At 36.5% G+C, this 22,794-nt stretch overlaps 2 protein-coding genes across 2 annotated transcripts; one reads left to right on the top strand and one right to left on the bottom strand.

The window, feature by feature from the left end:
* Positions 1 to 9,645: 9,645 nt before the first annotated feature.
* On the bottom strand, positions 9,646 to 17,704 carry LOC140755408 (solute carrier family 25 member 44). The gene is made up of 8 exons (XM_073090611.1): positions 17,511 to 17,704; positions 15,160 to 15,723; positions 14,292 to 14,443; positions 13,710 to 13,799; positions 12,871 to 12,996; positions 11,774 to 11,957; positions 10,900 to 11,027; positions 9,646 to 9,858 (listed from the first exon to the last, which is right to left on the bottom strand). The coding sequence occupies exons 2-8, from the start codon at positions 15,356 to 15,358 to the stop codon at positions 9,664 to 9,666; spliced, it is 1,074 nt and encodes a 357-aa protein (XP_072946712.1). The 5' UTR covers positions 15,359 to 15,723; positions 17,511 to 17,704; the 3' UTR covers positions 9,646 to 9,663.
* Positions 17,705 to 17,918: 214 nt separating this feature from the next.
* LOC140755409 (calmodulin-like protein 4) lies at positions 17,919 to 21,834 on the top strand. The gene is made up of 6 exons (XM_073090613.1): positions 17,919 to 18,046; positions 18,140 to 18,170; positions 19,084 to 19,197; positions 19,744 to 19,835; positions 20,258 to 20,365; positions 21,445 to 21,834. The coding sequence occupies exons 1-6, from the start codon at positions 18,044 to 18,046 to the stop codon at positions 21,544 to 21,546; spliced, it is 450 nt and encodes a 149-aa protein (XP_072946714.1). The 5' UTR covers positions 17,919 to 18,043; the 3' UTR covers positions 21,547 to 21,834.
* Positions 21,835 to 22,794: the final 960 nt, after the last annotated feature.

Raw genomic sequence — 22,794 nt, 5'->3', positions numbered from 1 at the left:
CCTGAGGATGGCAACGTATCTGTGTCAATATCAGGTAATAGTCTTATCCTATCTGAGTTTGATTACAGATGATCATGGGGCAGTAGCCACTTATCATCATATAGACTATGTCCATTTCATACTTCTAAAATATTTTTGAAAAATATTATCAACAATTAATTAATTAAAAGTACTCCTGAATAATCGTATGTACGCGATTGTATCATATTCGTAATAAATGACAGGGAAAATCGTGTGATTGTGCTATCATTGTTTATGAATGGTGATGGGAAAATCCAATTCTAATAGTTACGTATTATAGTCATATAAATAGTGGAGAATATTGTATACTATTGATCTACGCTTATAGTCTTACCATATCCTTCAAACTAGAATATATTGACGCTACAGTGCTTTAAGGCAAATATAGAATAGAGAAGTATTATTAAAATTAAAATTCTGCTTAATATAGCTTATGTCATAACCACAATTCAGACGAATCCAACGACACCTCGTATGTTAAAATCCGTCAAGTCGTTTGGGCTGTGGGGTGTGCCAAAAATGTGTCATACATCTGTTCTTTTCTTTTTTCTTTTATAATATAGGAGTAGCAGACGAGCATGCAGTCCACCTGATGGTAAGTGGCTACTGCCGCCCATGGACATCTGTAATCAACCCCAGATAGGATTAGATATTCCTGAGGTCGGCCACAGATGCGCCGCTACCCCTGAGGACTAAGCTGGAGCGCCTCGGAAAAGTCTGTCTCCCTTACCACACCCTTCAAACCAAACACAGCAGCGCCTAACACTGCCGTTATTAGTCAGAAATAGGTGTGGCGGTGGTGCCGCCGGAGTCGAACCACAAAGGGTTCTACCACCTTCAAACCATGTATGACATACGCTCGAAAATACATTACTCTCCGCAGTCGGCGAAGAGAGAAATATATATAACAAGCCTGAGTTTTAAGTTTGTGATAGGAATAAGTGTGTCGCCTTTTTTAAATAAAATAGTACACATAAAATTTCACAATAATATATACGAAATCACAATTTATGTTATTTGACTAGAAAGAAATTCATACATAATTATTTATTATAATGTAACACATCGAAACACTAGTCTTATAATGTGAATTTTGATTACTGTTTCAAGTGTACACCAGTTCATTTAAAATATAGGTGGCTAAAAAAAGAGGGTAGCATTGGCAGTTTATTTAAAATAAAGGTGGCTAGAAAAAGAAACTAGCATTGGGTGTTCTGAAGCTGAAAAAAAATGCGTAATAATGCGTGATTTTATTTATTGATTCCTTTAAATTCATCTTTATAAAGAGGCTATGAAAAAATACTACGAGGATATAATTTAATATCAAGTTTGCCAATCAAGCTATGTAATGGTGGCGCCACTAGTCGTAAAGAAGGTAGTAATGCCGAATGTACACGCACCCCAAACCGACACAAATTCAAATGTGTGGATACAGTGTTTGACTTGGTTTTAGTACCAAATTTTATCAAACAAATAAAACAATGTGTTTGTTGGAGTTTGCGGGAAGCTCCATACGAGCGAACGAATATATAATAAAGAAAAATATTGTGTAAAATGTATTACTACTGTGCCTATAGTACTCAAATAGACAGAGATTGTTGTAGGCCAATGTATTTTGTATAGCGCAGTCACTTCCAAATATACAATTTTGAATTATAATACTGTTTTTTATTATGTCAATATTCCTAATACCTTTATGGATCTGCCTTTCAATATCCGGTATGGCATCGTGCAAGGGGTTCCGGGATTGATCCTCTGTCAAGTAGACATTTATTGATGATTTTATATTGAGTCTGGATCGTTGTGTGTCCATAGTACCCACAGTACAGGAGACCTTAGTGTGGGGCTATAGGTGTGAAAGAAAATGTTGAAGATATAGTCCGCTACATTCGCTGTATGTGGACATTGGTAGATTGCATCATATAATTATAGACAAATAATCTTAAGGACTTTGGCATATTGGTTTCTTTCAACGTGTTTCTTTGCCATTTAGTACATAAGTTATGTAACGGCATATATTATCTGCACACTTACGATATAAATTAGGCCCCGTTTATATCTACAGACATTGAAGGTATCTCCAAAATGTGTATTTATCAGCAAAAAAAATTAAGAAAACAAAACAAAAAAATTCAACTGGGACAAACAATCTCTGAACTACATATTTGTAAAAAGTTTGAAAAAATCAATAATTTTTTTAAACTAGGCTTTATTAAACTTTCCACCTCGGGCAGCTTAGTCTGCCACTGATGTGTGTATATAATACTACTTATTTGATAGTACGCACTACCGCCCAAATAGCTATGCACCTCCCTGAAAATAATCGTCGCGACGCCCATGGTGATAGACAAAATAGTTGGGATATAATACTTAAGTATTAACTTGTAACTTATTTTTATCTATCGTTACAGGCACAAGTCGTGCCTGTCAATAATATTGTACAGGCGTCGCTATAGTTGTATTTGGCGCGTTCAAAGTCTAGATATAAAAGTAACTTTGCACTTGAAGCAGTGGCGTAGCGTGTAATAGATGGGCCCTGTATCAAAAATTGTAAGGGCCCCTAAAATATTCCCTTTTTGAAGTAAAAGCGAACAATTTTTTTATGATATCAATTTTTCAGGGAAGTTCGGTTTAAGATTTTAAAATTGTGAATAACATTTTATGAGTTTTTGCTTACTCGCAGGGCTCCTGTCGCTCGGAGGCCCCGTATCATCGATAGGGCGGTAGATATGCCTTTGACTTGCAGAACTACAAATATTAGTGGTCTCGTACTACAAGTCAACCATTTAATAATAATAGCAGTAGTAGCAAACGAGCATGCAGTCCATCTGATGGTAAGTGGCCACTGCCGCTCATGGACATCTGTAGTGAATCTCAAATAAGTCCTACCTGAAGTTGGCCACAAATGCGTTGCTACCCTTGAAGATTACGTTAAAATTCCTCGAATTAGTATGCTTCAGATGAGTACTAAAACCTAGATCAGAAGCGTATATTAATAAGTTATCTGGCTGGCTGGAGATCGATCCCGGAACTCTGCCTATCAGACCAGTAGGTATGTTGTTAACAGAGTCACGCGACTTTACAAAGACTGTTTTTGCTAATTTACCAATTTTGCGATAAGAAAATGAGATAATGTATTGTTATATTTTATTAAAAAATACCTTCCGGATGTGCACAGATAAAACATCACCTGATTTGTGATAGTAGCATCTTATGTCAATATTATGTATATCACAAACTTGCGACATAAAGCTGGGTAATGACCACGGAAAATATATTTAGGAAAACATAATCTTATATATAAAATTCTCGTGTCACAATGTTAGTAACCGTACTCCTCTGAAACAGCTTTACCGGTTTTCACAAAATTTTATATGGATATTCAGTAGGTCTGAGAATCGACTACTATCTATTTTTCATACCCCTAAGTGATAAGGGTTGTTCACCCTTAACATTTTTTTATTTATATGGCAACAACGTTTGCTGGGTCAGCTAGTTATTCTATATATCTAAACTTGTTACACCCTATCTGCCTTAGGCAGTTCGGTTTTTCTATCTATAAAAGGACCCTTGTTTTGGTTTATAGGTTGCCTTAGCAACGGCCTTGTGTGATCTTTGCCTAATCCAGTGTCTCTTCAGGGGTAGGAAGGCATCTCCCTCATTAGTTACAGATTTCCATGGACCACTTACTATCGGATTACTATTACTCGTTCGCTAATCTAATTTTATAACAAATAAACCTTAGGATTATCCTACGTTTGGTCTACCTCTCCACTCTTGCTTCTCTTCTTAAGACGCCATCAATGCGTACTGTATCTTTCGATTATATTCTAATCTTAAGTTCGTTACCGTGCCAACATTACACCCAAAGCCTCTAGTCAGTCCCCAGCTTAAGTTGATTAAATTATATTGGATATCGTGCGTTGACTCCAAAGCATGATTGATAAGAAATCTTATTAATTAAGTGAGACTTAATTTTGATTGGCTTGCATCTGATGGTACGACTTATGGTCTGTTTGTTAATATTACTGTGTAGTATTGTTGACATTAATAAAGAGGTAGGTATATGTGCGAATTCGTTCGCGTTGACTTTAAATTATGAGTAGATTTTAAAAGTGGTTGAACCCTTTATGGTTTGACTCCGGCGACACCACCGCCACACCTATTTCTGCCTAATAATAGCAGTTTTAAGCGCTGATGTGTCCTGGTTTGAAGGGTGTGGTAAGGTTTATTAATTTTATTAACTTACACTTAATCCCTATTGAATTAAAAAATAAATAAGGAATAAGTTAACTTGTCTAAAATATACAATAAATTTCGCCTGAATTGAAATTGTTCAAATTTTTTTTTAATTCAAGGGAATTGTGTAATTTTTTATAAGCCTAAAAACGATTGGTTTCAGCCAAAACTAGAAGGTTGAAGGTTTCTTTTTTGTTTTGCTGGAGTACCACTTTTCGTCCCTATATGGGTGAAGTAGTAGTAATAATCCCGCTCTCTGACAGAAACTTCTCTTCTCTTGCCCTTGCTTTTCCATTACACCGCTCTGGGTTTATATCAAACTCTTTCACGCTCCAGTCCATCCGTTTTTGGAACTCTCTCCCTGAGGCTATCAGAAGGATGAAATCCAGGACTTCTTTTAAATAAGGAGTGCATGGTCACTACATGAATCAACTCTTGTATTAATTTTTCTAATCTTTCCTTCTTATTTATATCTGTGTATGTATTTTAGAACCTTACGTCACTTTTCCTTTTCCTTCTCGTATTTCTTCTTTCTCCTACGTATTGTTTCTTATGCTATTATTTTATAACGTATTTTTTTTCTTTTCTGTTATTGTTGTACCGCTTTTATTATTTTCTGCACAGCCCAAAGGTTGGCTGGGAGATAATGCTTTTAGCATTAAGCCGGCCTTTTGTTCCACAATTATGTTTTGGTTCAATAAAGTATAAATAAATAAATAAAGAGAGAAACTAAAAGATTGACGAGTCTAATATGGCCGAGTACAATGACATTTTATTACATCTATGGCCGAGTAGAGTAAATTAGTACCTACACATGAACGCCCTTTCATAAAAAATATATTCTAAAGCGATCGGTCAAACGGTGTTGGAGTTGAATGATCTCATGTCAACATCCTTTATTATATTAAAAGTAGTTAGTACACACAATGTGCCATACGGTTCTTGAACTGAAAATCTAGGTTAAAATCTAAGGCACGCAATTTGAACCTTCGAATAAAAGTGCGTGTTAGAAATAATTGATCCCTTTTTAACTGTAAAGGAAAATACTCAAGTAATTTAAGGCTAACGAATGAATAATAATATAACTATTTACAACTTTTTTAATTCCCGCTCAAAATACAAACCAAACGTCAAGACTGTTCTTTTTCTTTTTTATGCTAACTCATACCAGCCAGCCAGTGACTATATAAATAGGAATGAATTATTATAAAAAATAACACACATCATGAAAATAACGCAAAATAATTAATTTAAATAATTCGAATAGATTTCTACCATTAATAAGTAAGAGAGTTAGATCTAGATCTAAATCGATAAGGATCTGTAGGATCATATCAGTCTTATGTTACGTTGATTTATCTAACATTTTATTTCATTCCTTGAAGTTTCTGAAGTTCAATTTATAAACGAACTTCTCAGGAAGTGAAGGTCATTAACACTTAACCAGAGCCGTAAGAAACAAACTATTATAACAGCCTAAAATTCTGCGATGGGAACCAGTTTAACCTGACGTTGATCTAAATGGACCTAATTACGCCAAAACGGGTAACATTCCTTGAACTCGAATCTGTAACTACTTACTCCATATATTACGTGCATATTACGTATGGACATTCAAAGGTCAAGTGCTTTATTGAAGATCTACGCTTTAAAATTAATATGTTCTATGGTACCTTTTAAAACAGAATACGGCACGGCTAGTCTGCTATAAGGCAGAAATAGATACTGTTGTGCTATTGTATTTTTTTCATAATTTAGAAGTTGCAAACGAGCATACAGTCCACCTCACGGTAAATGGCTATCCGTCGTGCTGTCCTGGTCTATGGTCGAATTCAGATAAGACTAGATTTTAACCTGACGCTATCCAAAGATGCGTGCTACCGTTGAGAACTAAGTTGAAACTTACCACACCCTCTAAATCAAATGCAGAAACGTTTAACACTGCTGTTATTAGGTGTGGTGGTATTGTCTCCAGCTTCGAACTACAAAAGATTCTCATCTCATCTCATCACTTAGGTATATAGGTCATTTAACATGTACAGGACACGCCAATTTGCTTTATTTGATAAGTACAAATCTATGTATTTCCGTAAAATATAATCGATAAGCCGATTCGGTGAATAAATGATATATATAAGTGTGTTATGATTCAGAGTCCATACAGCATCCGCTACGGACTACTGCTGACTCAGGAGACTTTATTAATGTTATTAAATCATTCATACCTAATACATACATACATGCTAGGATTACACGGTTGACTCATACGAGCTGTTATTGTTGTAGAACTTGTAAACATTCATTGTTACTAATATGTATGAGCCTTTACTTATATGTATAGTCCGCGTGAAACTGCTAGTCCGCTCTTCAGAAATGAATCGCGTCGCCATAGCAAATTGTATGACCACACATGCTCTCAACAAGTTCAGAGCTGACTAGTAGGTTGTTCCGGACTATACCTATTCATTTATTTCTGTCTAATAATAGCAGTGTTAAGCGCTACTGTGTTCTGGTTTGAAGCGTGTGGTAAGGGAGAGTTACTTTACCGAGGCATTTCAGCTTAGTTCTCAGGGGTAGCGGCGCATGTGGTGGTCGACCTCAGGTAGGAGTATATCCTATCGGGGGTTGATTATAGATGTCCATGGGCGACAGTAGCCACTTACCTTCAGGTGGACTGCATGCTCGTCTGCTACTCCTATTACAAAAAAATGCAATATCAGTGCCATTTGTGCTTTTATTCCTTGATATTTGAGTTATCTTGGATATTTTTACCCTAACTGCTCTGTTTTTCGAGCGTATATATGTCTCATTGTCTAGCACGCCCTGCGGCACAAACGGCTAGACGGATTTGAATATGAGGTATCGTTGGATTCTTCTAAATTCTGGGAGAAACATAGGTTATATTTTTAAGCATACAGGAGATTTGTTTATATAATAGTTCTCTAGTTTAAAGAAACGTTATATGTTGGTATTATAAAACAGTGCTATTTTTTAAATAGTCAGTAGGTAGACTACAACCTTGTTCCAGTGCATGCTAGAAGTGCTAGGCTCAGATCTCAGTATGCTACAAGAATTTCAGACAGTCTGGAGAAGGAACTAGTTATAGAGCATTCAAAATTAAGTTAATGTGTGTTTTTCTATATGTAATTTTAAATACTTATGCCTAAATTTAATAATTTCCTTCCCTGTTACGTATGTAACGATAAAAGTGACGCATTGCGAATGTTTTTCCTTCAACTTAGGATGAAATCACGAGTAGAGGAAGGACTATGTAGGTCATTTAAAAAAAAATGTGTAAACATTTTAAACAAGTGCCAAATTTACCGTTTAATTTAAAGACCGCTTGTCTTAATATATCGAGTATTTATGTTATCTTTTATTTTAAAAAGCAATATTTATTTAGAAGACTCATAAATAGAACATTACACTTTCTACAGGACTGTCAAATTTGCAACTTAATAGAAATTTTAAACTTCTTTTTTACAGAAGTCAGTGATTTGAAACCTTCTGTAGTAGTGAAATAGGTATCTTAACGTAAATGAATGCAACATTTTTTAAATGTATAGAACTGTCAAATACGCAACTAAATGCAGGAATTCGCAACTTTTTTTATATTTATAGAACTGTCAAATGCGCAACCAAACGTCAGTGATTTGAAACCTTTTTTAGTTTGTTAATAGGTATTTTAATTAAAATTATAGCATCTTTTTTGTTTTTTTTTTTTAATTATGGGAAGGGGTGGGGTTGAAATAAAAGCCACATGTCCTCTCAGCGTGTACTATCACCAGCGCACGCGCGGGCGGTACTCGTCGCTGACCGCCACGCGCTTGATGCTCTCGTAGCCCAGGATGATGCAGAACGAGAAGCAGGCCGACTGCGCCAGCCGCGCAGACAAACCCTTCTTGTACAGACCTTACCACTAGACTACAGTAACTACCCTCACACACTACATAGACTCTTACCACTAAGAGATTTTTAAATCATTTTCCTTTTTTATATATACATAGGCTAATGTGTTTTATTCAAGCCATCTAAATCAGTTTTTTTTATTTATAGAAAAGTCAAATAACTAAGTAAGTAAATGTCAGGAATATGAAACATTTTTTATTGTATAATATTTGTGTAACAAAATGACAGGAATAGCAACATTTTTTAAATTTATAGAACTGCCAAGTATGCAAGTATATGTCAGGAATTCGCAACATTTTTAATTTTATAGAACTGTCAAATACGCAACTAAATGTCAGAAATTTTAAACATTTTTTATTTTAAAAAATGTGAAATATTTGTATGAGTTACCAAAATGCCAATAATGCCTTTTTAATTTATAGAACTGTCAAATACGTAACTGTCAAATGAGCATTTCAACGTCAGTAATTTGAAACCTGTTATAGTTTTAAAATAGGTAGGTACCTAAAATTCAATTTCTCCAACGTTTTTCGTAATATTTTCTAAGTATTAAGGTAGGAATGGGGGTTGAAATAAAAGCCACATGTCCTCTCAGCGTGTACTATCACCAGCGCACGCGCGGGCGGTACTCGTCGCTGACCGCCACGCGCTTGATGCTCTCGTAGCCCAGGATGATGCAGAACGAGAAGCAGGCCGACTGCGCCAGCCGCGCTGACAGACCCTTCTTGTATAGACCTATTACACTCTTACCACTAAGAGATTTTTAATTTCTTTTTTTTTATAGATACCTAGACAAGTAGCTAATGTGTATTTATCCAAACTAGACATTGTTTTTTTATAAGTAAATGTCAGAATTTCGCAACATTTTTTAAATGTTAAATATTTATGTAAGTAACCAAATGTCAGGATTTCGCAACATTTTTTAAATTTATAGAACTGTCAAAAACGCAACTAAATGTTAGGAATTCGCAACATTTTTTAAATTTATAGAACTGTCAAATATGCAACTAAATGTCAAGAATTCGCAAAATTTTAAAATTTAAAGACCTGTCAAGTACGTTGCTAAGTGTCTGAAATGTTAAACTTCTATTTTACAGAACTGTCAAATACGTATGCAAGCGTCAGTGATTTGAAACCTTCTTTAGTTTATTAATTGTATTTTAATTTATATTATCGCATCCTTTTTACACGCTTTTTATTAGCTTCACCTGTATGTTTGTTTGTATGTTTGTAACCGACTTCTTTGGGCGCGATTTTGACCCACTTTAAACGGCCAGATTTCGTTCAAACTTTGTAGATTTATTTCACAATTATACTATTTACTGTTCCTTAATTGATTCCTAGATTCATTTAGATTTTCTACTTTTTAGTTAATTTTATCATAAAAGCGTGTTTTTTAGTTTTTTGAACTATATTTTTATTATTATTTTTTTTTGGGTTAAGGGGTAGGGGTGGGGTTGAAATAAAAGCCACGTGTCCTGTCAGCGTGTACTATCACCAGCGCACGCGCGGACGGTACTCGTCGCTGACCGCCACGCGCTTGATGCTCTCGTAGCCCAGGATGATGCAGAACGAGAAGCAGGCCGACTGCGCCAGCCGCGCCGACAGACCCTTCTTGTATAGCCCTATCAGACCCTCTTCCCGCCACAGCTCCTTGAATACCTCTCGCATTGAACCTACTCCTTCGACCTGAAACCAATCATTACTGAATTATTTTTTCTGTTAATTGACAACTAATAAATTTATAAAGTTAGTACGATAATGGTATGGTGGTGGGAGCGAAAATTGGGTGGTGTTGATGGTAGAAACTAATTTGTACATTTCCAACGCAGTGCACTATATCCTGGATTACGATTGGCGATAGTATGATATAAGTCATCAAGGTGTGGAGGTGGCACTTGGTGGTGATATGGCAGTCATTGGCAAAATTATAGGTGATATTTCCAACTGTAGCACGGGTGGGTCTCACGACGGACTGATTGTGATGATGATGGTGTAGAAGATGTCACTGTAGTGGCGGTGGTGGTATGATAGCATAATGGTGGTGGCACTAACATACTAAGGTGTCGGTGGTAATGGTCTGGTGATGGTGCAAGGCTGGTGGTATGACGATAATGGTGGCGATATGGTTGCGCTATAGAGTGCATACTAGTATGGCGGTGCAGGCACTTTGGTGGTAGTAACGTGCCGCTACAGTGGTGGAACAAACGTGATGACGGTGTTAGTGGTACACTACAAAGGTGATTATCGTATAATAGCTGCGAGACGAGGATGCTGATGGCAGTGATGTTGTGGCATGGTACTGGTGTAGATGATAGGACTATAGTGGTGGTGGTGGTGGTATGATAGAGATGGTAATATGGTGGTAATGACATTATGATACGAAGTTGGCGGTGGTAGTGCAAAGCTGGTGGTATGATGATAACGGTGACAATATCGTAGCAGACTCGCTATAGTGCGAGTAGCAATATGAGTGCGCAGGCACTGTGATGGTAGTGGTATTGTGGTATTATAATGGTGGTAGTGATGTGATGGCACTGTTAGTGGTATGGTATGATAGCTACTACTAATAGGTACTATGATGACAGTTATGTGAGGCACTTTGGTGGTAGGAGTAACAGTGTGTGGCCACTTTGCTACAGGTGATTCTATAATGACAGTGATGTTTAGGCACTTTGGTGGCAGGGGTGATAGTGGCCACCCTGACCCCTGTATCGTGTGGTAGCCTACCTGCAACCTCGCGCGCACGATGTCGAGCGGGTTGGTGAGCACGGTGGTGGTGAAGCCGCCGAGCGTGCCCGCCACGCACTGGATCAGCAGGTGAGACACCCACGACGGACTGATTTTCAGCAGTTCGTCTGTCAACGGTATCATTGTTAGAATAGATTTTGAATTTACAGGAGCAGTGTTTGGTTTGTACTGTTTTTTTTTTCAGTGGATTGGAAGACTCATTGTTCAGGATGGGATTATAGCCAGAGCCAGTGCTTTTTTGTATGCAAGTGTGTGTTTGTGTTTGGGTGTGCGTGTTTAAGTACCGAACACTTTGGTAGTCGGTGTAGAGCGCCAACTAGAGCACGGAGTTGGGCAAGTACGCGGACGACGAGGGCTCAGTACCAACGCAAGTATCTATGTCTATGTCTGTCTGTGCGTGCGTATGTGTACGTGTATGTATACGTGGATCTCACAGCGCGTAGCCTCACCTTGGCAGGCGGCGTACACTGCCCATCACAGGGCTTAGTTAAGCAGGTACGCGGCCAACGATAGCCGCAGTCTGTTTCTGTGTGCGTGTGTATTTCTATCTCTGTGCGTGTGTATGTATGTGTGCGTGTGTGTTTCACCTCGGTAAGCGGTGTACAATACGCTGAATTGGGGACGTCGGCAGTCAACGAGGCCCCATACCCGCGGTAGCAGCCATGCGTGTCTGTATATCTTTCTCTCACTATCTGTGTGTGTGTGTGTGTGTGTGTGTGTGCGCGCGTGTGTGTGTGTGTGTGTGTGTGTGCGTGTGTGTGTGTGCGTGTCTGTCTGTCTCTCACTATCTCTCTGTGTGTGTGTGTGTGTGTGTGTGTGTGCGTGCGTGTGTGTGTGCGTGCGCGTGTCTCACCTTGGTAGGCGGTGTAGAGCGCCCACCAGAGCGCGGAGTTGGGCACGTACGCGGCCAGCGAGGCGCCGTACCCGCGGTAGTAGCCGCGCGCGCCGTGCAGCCGGTACACGCGCACGGCGACCTCGCGCGCGAGCGCCGCCTTCGATAGCCGCTTGTCTAGGTCCAGCCCTAGCGGGTTTATTTTCTGGGAACGGAAAACGCACCACGATGTATGACGTCTGTAGGAGACGCACTATGACTATATATGTATAAAGGTGGCCCTTTGTGGTTCGACTACCACCGCCACACCTATTTCTGCCTAATAACAGCAGTGTTAGGCGTTGCTGTGTTCCGTTTTGAAGGGTGTATCTGTGATTGATTACAGATGTCCATGGGCGGCAGTAGCCACTAACCATCAGGTGGACTGCATGCAGACAAGCATGCAGTTCACCTGCATACTTCTATATTATTAAAAAAAATGTATTTTAATAATTATTGTTTTATGTGTTTAATTCATATATTTATTTATTTTAGTTAGCGCAGCAGGTTTTTATGCGTTATGTTTCCTTAATAGGTATTTAATCTCGAAGGAACTCGAAGCTTTTTATGTATAATTTTCTTTTGTGTCACATCTTTTAAGCAGTCTGTCATCAAATATTTCACGGGCTATTCCAATAATGTCCCTCGCACGCGCTATTTTTCAACCAAACACTTTCATTTATGCCTATCACTTATAACGGTCACCTCACTCAATATTTTCAATATTTTCACGCCTTAAAGGCAAAATAAGAGTATATTGTAAATTATTTTAACACCTACGTGTACCAAATAAAGATTATGATTATGACATTGGAGTACACAAAGTAATTTTGCAATTACTAATGTCTGCCTACTAGACATTGTCAAATACTGTCTTTGGTAGACAAAAAAATCTATTTACATGTAATTTATGAAAAATAAATCTTATTATGTTCATTTTACTGAAAACTTGGTTTTAGTAATATCCTGAATCGCGCTATCAAAGTTTTCTAACAAACTATATCACAAAATCTAAAAAACGGGAAAGACTACCCTCTTTCCCGTTTCTGAAAATTACCAAGAGGGTAGATTCAACTCACAGGGTTTTTGCTACCGTGCGCGGTGCTCCTCGCGAGCCCGAGCACCATCAGATGCTGGCTTAGCACGTCAAAGGGGACTATGACAGTCTGGCCCACGATGGAAGCGCAACCTCCGCCTATGAACGACTGGAAACAACAAGAGAATCACATAGAGACTTCAATCTTAAGATTTAAGTTAAAAACATTGTAAAATTTCTGGCAAATAAATTATATAATGAGACTATGACAGGCTGGCCCACGACGGAAGCGCAACCTCCGCCTACGAACGACTGGAAACAACAAGAGAATCACATACTCGTATCACATCATCGTATTTTAGGTGTGCCGAAACTTTCGGCCGTATTCTGACTTTTATTTTGGTCAAAACCAAAATTTTGATTCGGTAACTAGTTCTATTACATTATGGTTTTTTATATTATTTTACAATATAATTTTATTATTGTAACAGGCTTGTAATACTATTATAACTTATTTAAATAAAATCTTATGCTGGATACCACTTTACTCCTAGCAAGTGGTACAAAGACTGAAATAATTCTGTCAAAGCCGAAATGAGCCGACCATCTTTTGACAACTCAATTTATTTACAGAATAGTATTAGTCATTGAATAATATCAGTAATAGTAATAGTTATCAAATCGATAACAAATGTAGATAAAAATAATCGAGATTACTAATTAGGACATGTTGTCTTTTTGATATAATAGGCGTAAGATATTCGTTCGCTTTCCCTTCTCTCATATTCTAATCACACCATTATTTGACTGTCCATGACACCCTTAATATCCCTATAAAGAGTTGAGTATAAAAAATATTGATTAATTTTAAAATTAACTCACCTTCATTCGAGGGTTAATTTCGTATTTTCCTAATTCATGTCTAACTCCTTCGTACGTCGATATATAGAATACGCCTGAAATTATCTGAAACTGAATATAAACTCACGGTTATAATAGGAAATTAGTGTAAACGAACATGTAGTCCACCTACTATCGCCCATGGAGAACTGTAATCAATCCCAGATAGGATTATATTCCTACACGAGGTCGGCCACAGATGCGCCGCTACCCCTGAGGACTAAGCTGGAACGCCTCGGAAAAGTATGCCCCCTTACCACACCCTTCAAACCAGAGTACAGCAGCGCTTAACACTACTTTTAATAAGCAGCAATAGGTGTGGCGGTGGTGCCGCCGGAGTCAAACCACTGAGAGTTCTAGCACCGTATGTACGTTGATTCGTAATCAAATCAAATCAAATCAAAATCAAATCTTGTAAGTTTAATTTGACCCACTTCTCAGTATCTGATTGAGCTGAAATTTTGCATGTAGGTATAAGTTTATTTTGGACCAAAATTTCTAATATTTCAATGTAGTATTATAGTTATGTGATTTTGAAAGTAAACCCATTAGTATCAAACTCACGCTAGATAACCAAAATCCTCTATACAGGCCGGTGACGCCCTCATTCCTGTATATTTTTCTGATGGCGTCCACCACACCTGTGTACACCTCCTTCTTCCTCTGCACCTGAATCTGCGTCTTTACCAACGTTAACGGGTAGAGCGCGCAGCGGACTGGAAAATAATAAAAAAGCGCTCAAAAACCTCTTATTTACTTATAATATAGGGAACAGACGAGTATGCCGTCCACCTGATAGCAAGCTACTGCCACTTGCAGGTCTGCAATCAACTTCAGATAAGACTAGATTCCTACACGAAGTCGGCAAGAGATGCGCCGCTACCGCTAACGACTAAGCTGGCATCCCTCGGAAAAGTATGTCTCCCTTACCCACACCCTTCAGATCAGAACACAGAGCAATTAATACTACTGTTATAACAGAACTAGGTGTGGCGGTAGAGTCGAAGCACAGACGGTTATACCTCCTTTACAACTGTTACAAAATTACCCTGTCAGTACACTCCCAGCCACACACTAGGATTATCTGTGTCGTGGATACCATTGACACATACATAGACGAACACACAAACACCCGAATCAGATATCCAAATTCATCATTCTGTCTGTCTGTCCGGGGATCGAAGCTGGAACACTTTGCGAGTTAGGTTCGGTGACAGCTCCACCACGCGGGTCGTCACAGAGGCTCGTCTTCTTCATTGTTCAAAAGCCGATCGAGCAGGAATATCGAAAGTTACTATTATTATATCCCGTGATACCTAACATCGGCACATCGGGTGCCTTTTAAAGGATTCCCCCTCGCCAAAAAAAGAAAGAAGGACGTCTAGACGGACGGAAGGACGACTATATGTTGTGACGGTGTTCAGAATCTTACCTGTAAAACTGCTTAGGGTGTATAGCGGATAAAACTTGCTTTTATCCATCATCCCCCACTCGATGTTGGTGATTAGCTGCGGTGGGGGGGACTCCACCATCGCCGTCATGTTTCTGTCCTGCTCACTCTTATCCGTCCTTCTACCTGTCTCGCTCTCGCTTTTTCCGCCTATCCACGTGTTCCATAAGCTTAATAGCATCTATTTCTCACTAACTTTTCAATAATTATTTATAATTATTACTATAATTTACTATTTTTCTCACTGTCTTTCTATTTATATAATAATAATAATAATATATTTATCTTTGGCTATAAATATTTTTTTATACTTTGTATAAAATATACATAACTTATACTGTATTTTATACAGATGTCAATGGAATTATACGTCTTGATTATGGAAACATAAATATGTTTTTTGTTAATAAATATATATTTTTTGTAACACAATTTCGACTAGATGTTATAACGGATTGTTACGATATCTTGAAGTGGTTTAAGTTTGATTTGTGTGTGTGTTCTGTCGTGTCTTCCATGGTTATTCGTCAGAGAGGTTTGTTGATCCTGAAAATAATAATTTAATGTTTAGAAATGGGTTTTAGTGTGTGACACTGCTACCTGATAAGTCGAAAAAAGTGCTGGATTTAAAAGTGCACTCAAGTGAAGAATTTAACATAAAAATTAAAGTTTTCTTTTTTAAATTAACTGATTTGAAACCCGGGTAGGGCAAAAAAAGATTTTAAAAATAATGATGCAGTTTTAACTCTTATTAAAATCAGCCTCGTAACTCCTTTCAGCAATTTTTTGCTAAACCATTTAGATTTAAATTTGGCCATGAAGGCCCATTTGAAAAATTCACCCTGGACACTTTTTATTGCTTATTTCTTATATTAATATTGCTGTTTATATTATAAGAATATCATATAAGATATTTTTATGTATTAAATAGTATTGTAGTATTTTGAGCTCATTCTGTGTTTCAGAATTCATATCTCAGACATGCACATGTTACTCAATATATAAATGTTATAAAAAAATATCACATGCTTTAACAGTAAAGTAAAATATTATGAAGAAAACCTACATTCCTAGAAGTTCTCGAAAATAAAAATGTTTTACATGTTTTGTGACTCTTTAGTAATATTTGATGCACACAAATGATGTGTTATTGAAATTTTTGGAAACCTTATCATTATGTATAAATACATTTCAATAACTTAATTGTTTATATTTTTGGGACCTAGATAAATAAGCAATTGCACAGAACAAGGAAAAATGATTAAGTAAAATACAAGTAGTGTTTGCCTGTGGTCAAAATATGACCATTATAAATATTGGAAATGTTCTTTTCAACATTTATGAGATAAAAATAAATCTCACTATTTCTGCCGCCTTATTCTAAAGATGTCAATTTATCAATAACTGTTTCTATTTCAGTATGTTAAGTTTTAAATATTTAACTTATCACAAAATTTATTCATATGCATTGTTCTATTAATCATAGATAAGTAAAGATACCTCGCCGCCTTGAACTTGAATGAAGCCACAAACGGCTTATTTTAGTAAGTTCTTTTTATGAATCCTTGAAAATAAAAACATTTTTAGAGAAAATTTACAAATAAGTAACTAATTTACGTAATAAATAAATAATTATTTCAAATATTTTAGGGACATTTTAGCACGGAGACGTGGCAAAACTTTTTTATGCAACTATTTCAATTCTCAAAACTGGGTACATTTTCTTGTTAGGAGTGAGTAATCTTTACTAATCTATGGCTTTAATGTACACAATAACAACAATTACTCATTCGTTATTGCATTTATAATCATAATTTAATTATAAATAATGACTAATTATCATATTAATTTCAGTGATAAAACAAAAAAGTTTATTATTTATTATTGGTATTTGGTAATATTAAAGTTGTGGTTGTTTCATTTATGTCAAGTTTACTATTTCTAATGCCTCCTATAAATTTAAAACTAAAAATTACAACTCTTTTAACATTATAATTTGTGTAATTTCATATTTGAGGATAAGTTTTATAAAACATCAAACGTTTTTGTACAAAAGTAATGAGAGAGTTCTTTTACGTTAACAATGAGAGAGTTTTTATGTTATTTTTTATATGAAATGTACAGGCTCACCTTTTGCATAAGGGATAGCATAATAACATGTTAAGGTTGTAATATTGTACGCAATACCGGAGATTAGGGCGCCTACGTAACTTTATCGGTTGTACCTTGAAGATGGTATGTTAAAGAACTAATAAAATACCTTAATTTAATAAAAACAACCTTCAGAATTGATAAAAATCGTAACAAAATACACATCAACTCGTTCTACTCACACAACTTGTAAGCCAAAATCCATTGTGAGAATACGCGCGAAAGATATTAAACACGCAACGTCCACTGCACAGCCCTTTTTAAAAACGTTTTATGTAATAATTTTCTCAATTCTTTTAATTGGAGACACTATGGAAAAATATTAGTCCTTCATATCTGTCAGTCAGCTGATTGGTCTGCCTTCCCTCATTTTGTCTGTAGGGATTGACAATCAATTACGGAAGCCCCTTCCGGCTTTTCAATAAAAATCGATAATTTATATTTCTCAATTTATAATTATTATTTTGGATAATATTTTTTTATTGACATTATTGCAACTTAAGCAATTTAAATCAATGATTGATAACATTATCATAGCTTTTATCAAAAATTAATAACAGTAATAAAAGTAATGTTTTTAGTGCTTGTAACATTATTTTAACGTCACTACGTTCTTTTCTTTTTAATCATCTGTCAAATTGTAAATTGTTTCAAAACTTGCTCGAATCGTCCTAATTTCTCTTTATTACTTTTATATTCTTTAAAAACTATCGAAATGGTGCGTATTTATTCGTGTTATCACCAAAGTAAAACGTTGTGTAATGATGCGTGAATTATTTCATGTTTAAATGTTTTTTTTGTGTTATTTCAGGCTCGATACTTCAAAGAACAAGATATTGATGGTAAGATAAGAAAATGCTAAGTATTTCCTGTTTTATTGCTTACGGATTAAACATGCATATTATTAAATATGTTACGAGGATTTGTTATAAAAAATTTAATTATGATCTTGGATTGAATACAATTGGTAAATAAGAAAAATAGGACATGAACGGTAGTTTTATCTATAGTAAAAGTAAGCGCTTAAACAGTTATTCCCCGTTCGATATTTTCTATATTGTCGTATTACTAAGTTCCTCTTGGCTGGGTAGAAAGTTTGGTAGAAAGCCCTATTTTCTGACCTCTGTTATTTCGAAATGTTTACAAATTAATGAGAAAAATTGTAATTGGACTTGATTTGCTGATATTTTTCAGAAACTATTTATTGCACTACTCTTTTCTGGATCTCTTATGTATCGGCAAGAAAAATAAATCAAATAATAAATCAATTACCTAGTGGCGTAGCATGCCTTCAATGCTCTGTATCAACAATTATTCATTTACTTTTGAAGTGAAAACTTTTTTGACACATTTGTATGTTATTATTTTTTCTGGTAAATGCTGTCTAAGTGTATCAGTGGAATTTTGTATTACATTAAATACTAACACACAGGGCTACTGTCTCTCAGAGCCTTGGATGACTTATACATACAAAAACATGTAAGAATATACTATATAGTAAGTACTTCTCGAATACCCGCAAAATAAATTGGATGACCTGCGTGGTGGAGTGGTCACCATACTGGTCTGCCACGCAAAGGGTTCTGGGTTCGATCCCCGATCAGACAGATATCTTAATGATTATTTTAGGTTTCTTTTCTGGGTCTGGGTGTACGTGTTCGTCTTTGTGTGTGTCCATGGCACCCACGATAGAGGGGATCCTATTGTGGGGCTATGAGCGTAGAATGCGTTTATATAAAATGTATTTGTTTCCAGAGTTCCGTGAGTGTTTCTACTTATTTGCACGTTCTGGCCAGATCACCTCGCTGGACGAGCTCACAGTGGTCATGAGGTCACTGGGCATGAGCCCTACTATACAGGAGTTAGCTGGTAAGATGACCCTACCTGGCCATTTTTATAATATAGTAGTACTAGACAAGCAAGCAGTCCACCTGATGGCAATCTACTGCTGCCCATGGACATCTGTTACCATACCCATGAGGATTAAGCTGGAATAGCTGGGATAATTATGTCTCCCCTACCACACCCTTCAAACCAGAACACAGCAGCGCTTTAACACTGCTGTTATAAGATAGACACAGGTGTTTTGAAGGTGGTAGAACCCTTTGTGGTTCGACTTCGGCGGCACCACCGCCACACCTATTTCTACCTAATAACAGCAGTGTTAAGCGCTGCTGTGTTGCGGTTTGAAGGGTGTGGTAAGGGAGACAGACTTTTCCGAGGCGTTCCAGCTTGGTCCTCAGGGGTAGCGGCGCGTCTGTGGCTGACCTCAGGTAGGAATATCTAATCCTATCTGGGGTTGATTACAGATGTCCATGGGTGGCAGTAGCCACTTACCATCAGGTGGACTGCATGCTCGTCTGCTCCTCTTATATTATAAAAAAAATATATATATTATGTCTTATTAACTTTCAGGATACTTGAAGGGCAAGGGAGGGAAAATGTCATTTGCAGATTTCCTAGAAGTCATGCATATACACTCGCGCGCTGAAAATCTACCGAATGAGGTAAGTTTTTAACCAATTTCGAAAAATGAGGAGAAAGCTTTTTGGTTCGACTCCAGATGCAATACAACCAAACTTATTTGTACCAAATAACAACTAAGTTAAGTGCTACTGTGTGCCGCTATCAATGGTGTGGAAAGGGAGACATACTTATCTGACGCGCTCCAACCTCAGGTAATAATGTTATCTTATCTCTTATATATCTTAATGTCATATGTTAGTTAATTACAGATGTCCAAAAGCAGCAGTAGCCACTTACAATTAGGTACATTGCATATGTTTACTTCAATATTATTAAAAACAAATGTTAAAACTATGATTAAGTTTCATGTATATTTAGGAAAAATATGTAAAGCAAGAAAAAAAATATTTTAATCTAGTTAATATAATTAATTAACATTTAATTGGTAACTTTGTCTCGTCAGGTAGTAAACGCGTTTAAAGCCGGCGACAACGACAAGAAGGGCGTAGTCCCCGCGCGGCAGCTGCGCAACCTGCTGCAGAACTGGGGCGAAGGCCTATCTGCTCGGGAGGTAATAATAATAATAATTCTTTATTTCGCACAAGATCCATATATTGTTAGTAAATACTTATCTATGTTAGTAATAATAAGAACTTATCTACCTAATATTAAATATGGCTCCTCTGAAACGCATTAGGCATACATGTAATATTTAAGGCCATAGTGAAAATTAATCACCTTTAGGGTACTTTCCACTAGAGGTATCCGAGGCAGCTAAACCACAGACTAAAAAGGTACAGTACCCTTAGTACGTTTTACGTTTGCTCGAATATGTTCAACGTTTACGAATTCGGTCATACAGCGCCGCCGTGGACCTTATCGGAACTAAAATTTCGCAATTTAAGTTTTAAAAAACGGAATAGTCAATTGTAACGACTCTTAATTTTACAAATATAAATAGAATGCATTTGTTTTTATATTTTTAATTCAATTTTCAACTTATGCTACGGAATTTTAGTTTCAATACGGTTCACGTGGCCACTGTATGCGCGAATTCGTAAACGTTGAACGTTTTCGAGCAAACGTAAAAACTCATACTAAGGGTACGGAAGTCAAAATAGGGCCGACAGTCTCTCACATATTAGACTGAATCCGACCGAGATAACGTGTCGTGAGCGGTGTCTATGTGTGCGTTGCTCGAGCCCGCTTTGTTTGAAGATTACCTTCTGTACCCTTACTGTTGTGTGACTAAACTGTGTGTTGAATCTATCAATAAATAATTGGCCAAGTGAGAGTTCAACTGTACCACCGGAGGAATCTGTACCACCAACATTTTCAATTATTTTTTATTTTTAGTATTTGTTGGTATCGTGGCCACCATTATATATTCTGTGAATTTCAAGTGTCTATAACGGTTTAGGAGTCCTGTGACAGACGGACAGATGGCGGAGTCTATTGATAGGTTGCCCTTCTTACCCTACGGGCACGAAAACCTAAAAAGGTCTCAAAGGCATACTTTGCGTCTACCAATCCGCCCGTGGCTAGCGCGGTGGACTATAACCTAATCCTTCTCATACTGAGAGGAGACCCGTGCCTAGCAGTGGGGCAGTAATGGGTTGATGATGATGTAATCTACAATTCTGTTTCCAGGTGGACAATATATTCCGTGAAGCGAATGTGACGAACAGCGGTACAGTCAGATATGAAGATTTCGTTAAGATCGCCTGTGCGCCCGTTCCCGACTACTATTGATATTTTATACATCAGTTGGCTTGTCTTTTACAGTCGAAGAACCTGGGTAAATGCAAGTCTGATGTGTGCTTCGCGGCTTCTATGTGACTATTATTTTTTTCTGCTGGGTTTAGAAAAATTATTTTCCTTCGGTTTGGGATTTTTAGTGTGAGCCAGATTTGTATTTTTTTTTCATTCCATAACACATAACATAGAATTTAAATGCCTATGTGTAACAAGAAATTCATGTGGTGTGACATTTATATTGTGCATAAAGTTGACATCTAATGCATAGATAGATATGCATACATACATACATAGTGCTGTTAAATTACTTATTCGATTTTTTATGATAGAAATGATTTTTTTGATACATTCCAACTTTAAGTATTAATTATTGCATGGAGAATTCAATGTTAATTAATAAAGAAAACTATAATTAAATATAATTTGTATGAATAATTTATAAAGGCAAGGTTGTACGAAAAGGTATTTAGTATTGTAAAATTAGAAAAGGGTACGAAACTGCAATTCTTAAATCGGCAAGGGATGCAATTTTAAGGAATTCTGAAGAAATCGAATACTCTACCACGGTTGCGCTGTCAGGATTTATAAAACTTTTATTTTTGTATTGTATAGCCCGCGTCAAACTGCTAGTCCGCTCCGACTATAGAAATGAATCGCGTCGCCATAGCAAATTGTACTACACCTGCTCGCAACAACTTCAGAGCGGACTAGCAGTTTTGCGGGGACTATACAATACAAAAATAACAATAACAAAAATATTTTCGAAAATTCAATAACTTATTTACTCTCTATTTTTGTATTTCAAGATTCAAATGTATTTTTATATTATTTAAGGGATTTTAAATAAAAAATACAAAAATTACTTTCGGATTTTTATTCAAATTTAACAATTCCTATAATAAAACACTTGATATGGCACTATATTGGATGTGGTCCGTAGCTAAAATATACATATATTTTTTAAACATAATTTTATTATACAAAGTCCGCATTTTTATAAAAAAATATTAAAGAAAATACAGATAGAAAATACAAATTTTCAAATGAGTAATTTTATTAACACATATTTTTGATTTAAAATGAGAAAAAATACGCATAACTTATTTCTTGCATTCAATTAAATTTTTATTTCCCATTTTCAACGCCTTTTTCTAATATTGAGTGTTTTCCGAATTGAGTGTAATTTTTTGTGAAAATGACAAAAACACTACTTTGTTGAAAAACTTCTTAATCTTGAGCAGG

This window comes from Epargyreus clarus, unplaced genomic scaffold (genome assembly GCF_041222505.1).
Source record: "Epargyreus clarus isolate Ecla_fem2 unplaced genomic scaffold, WU_Ecla_fem_2.2 ptg000033l, whole genome shotgun sequence".
In the NCBI taxonomy this organism is placed as follows: domain Eukaryota; kingdom Metazoa; phylum Arthropoda; class Insecta; order Lepidoptera; family Hesperiidae; genus Epargyreus; species Epargyreus clarus.
This window is presented reverse-complemented; position numbering and strand designations above follow the sequence as displayed.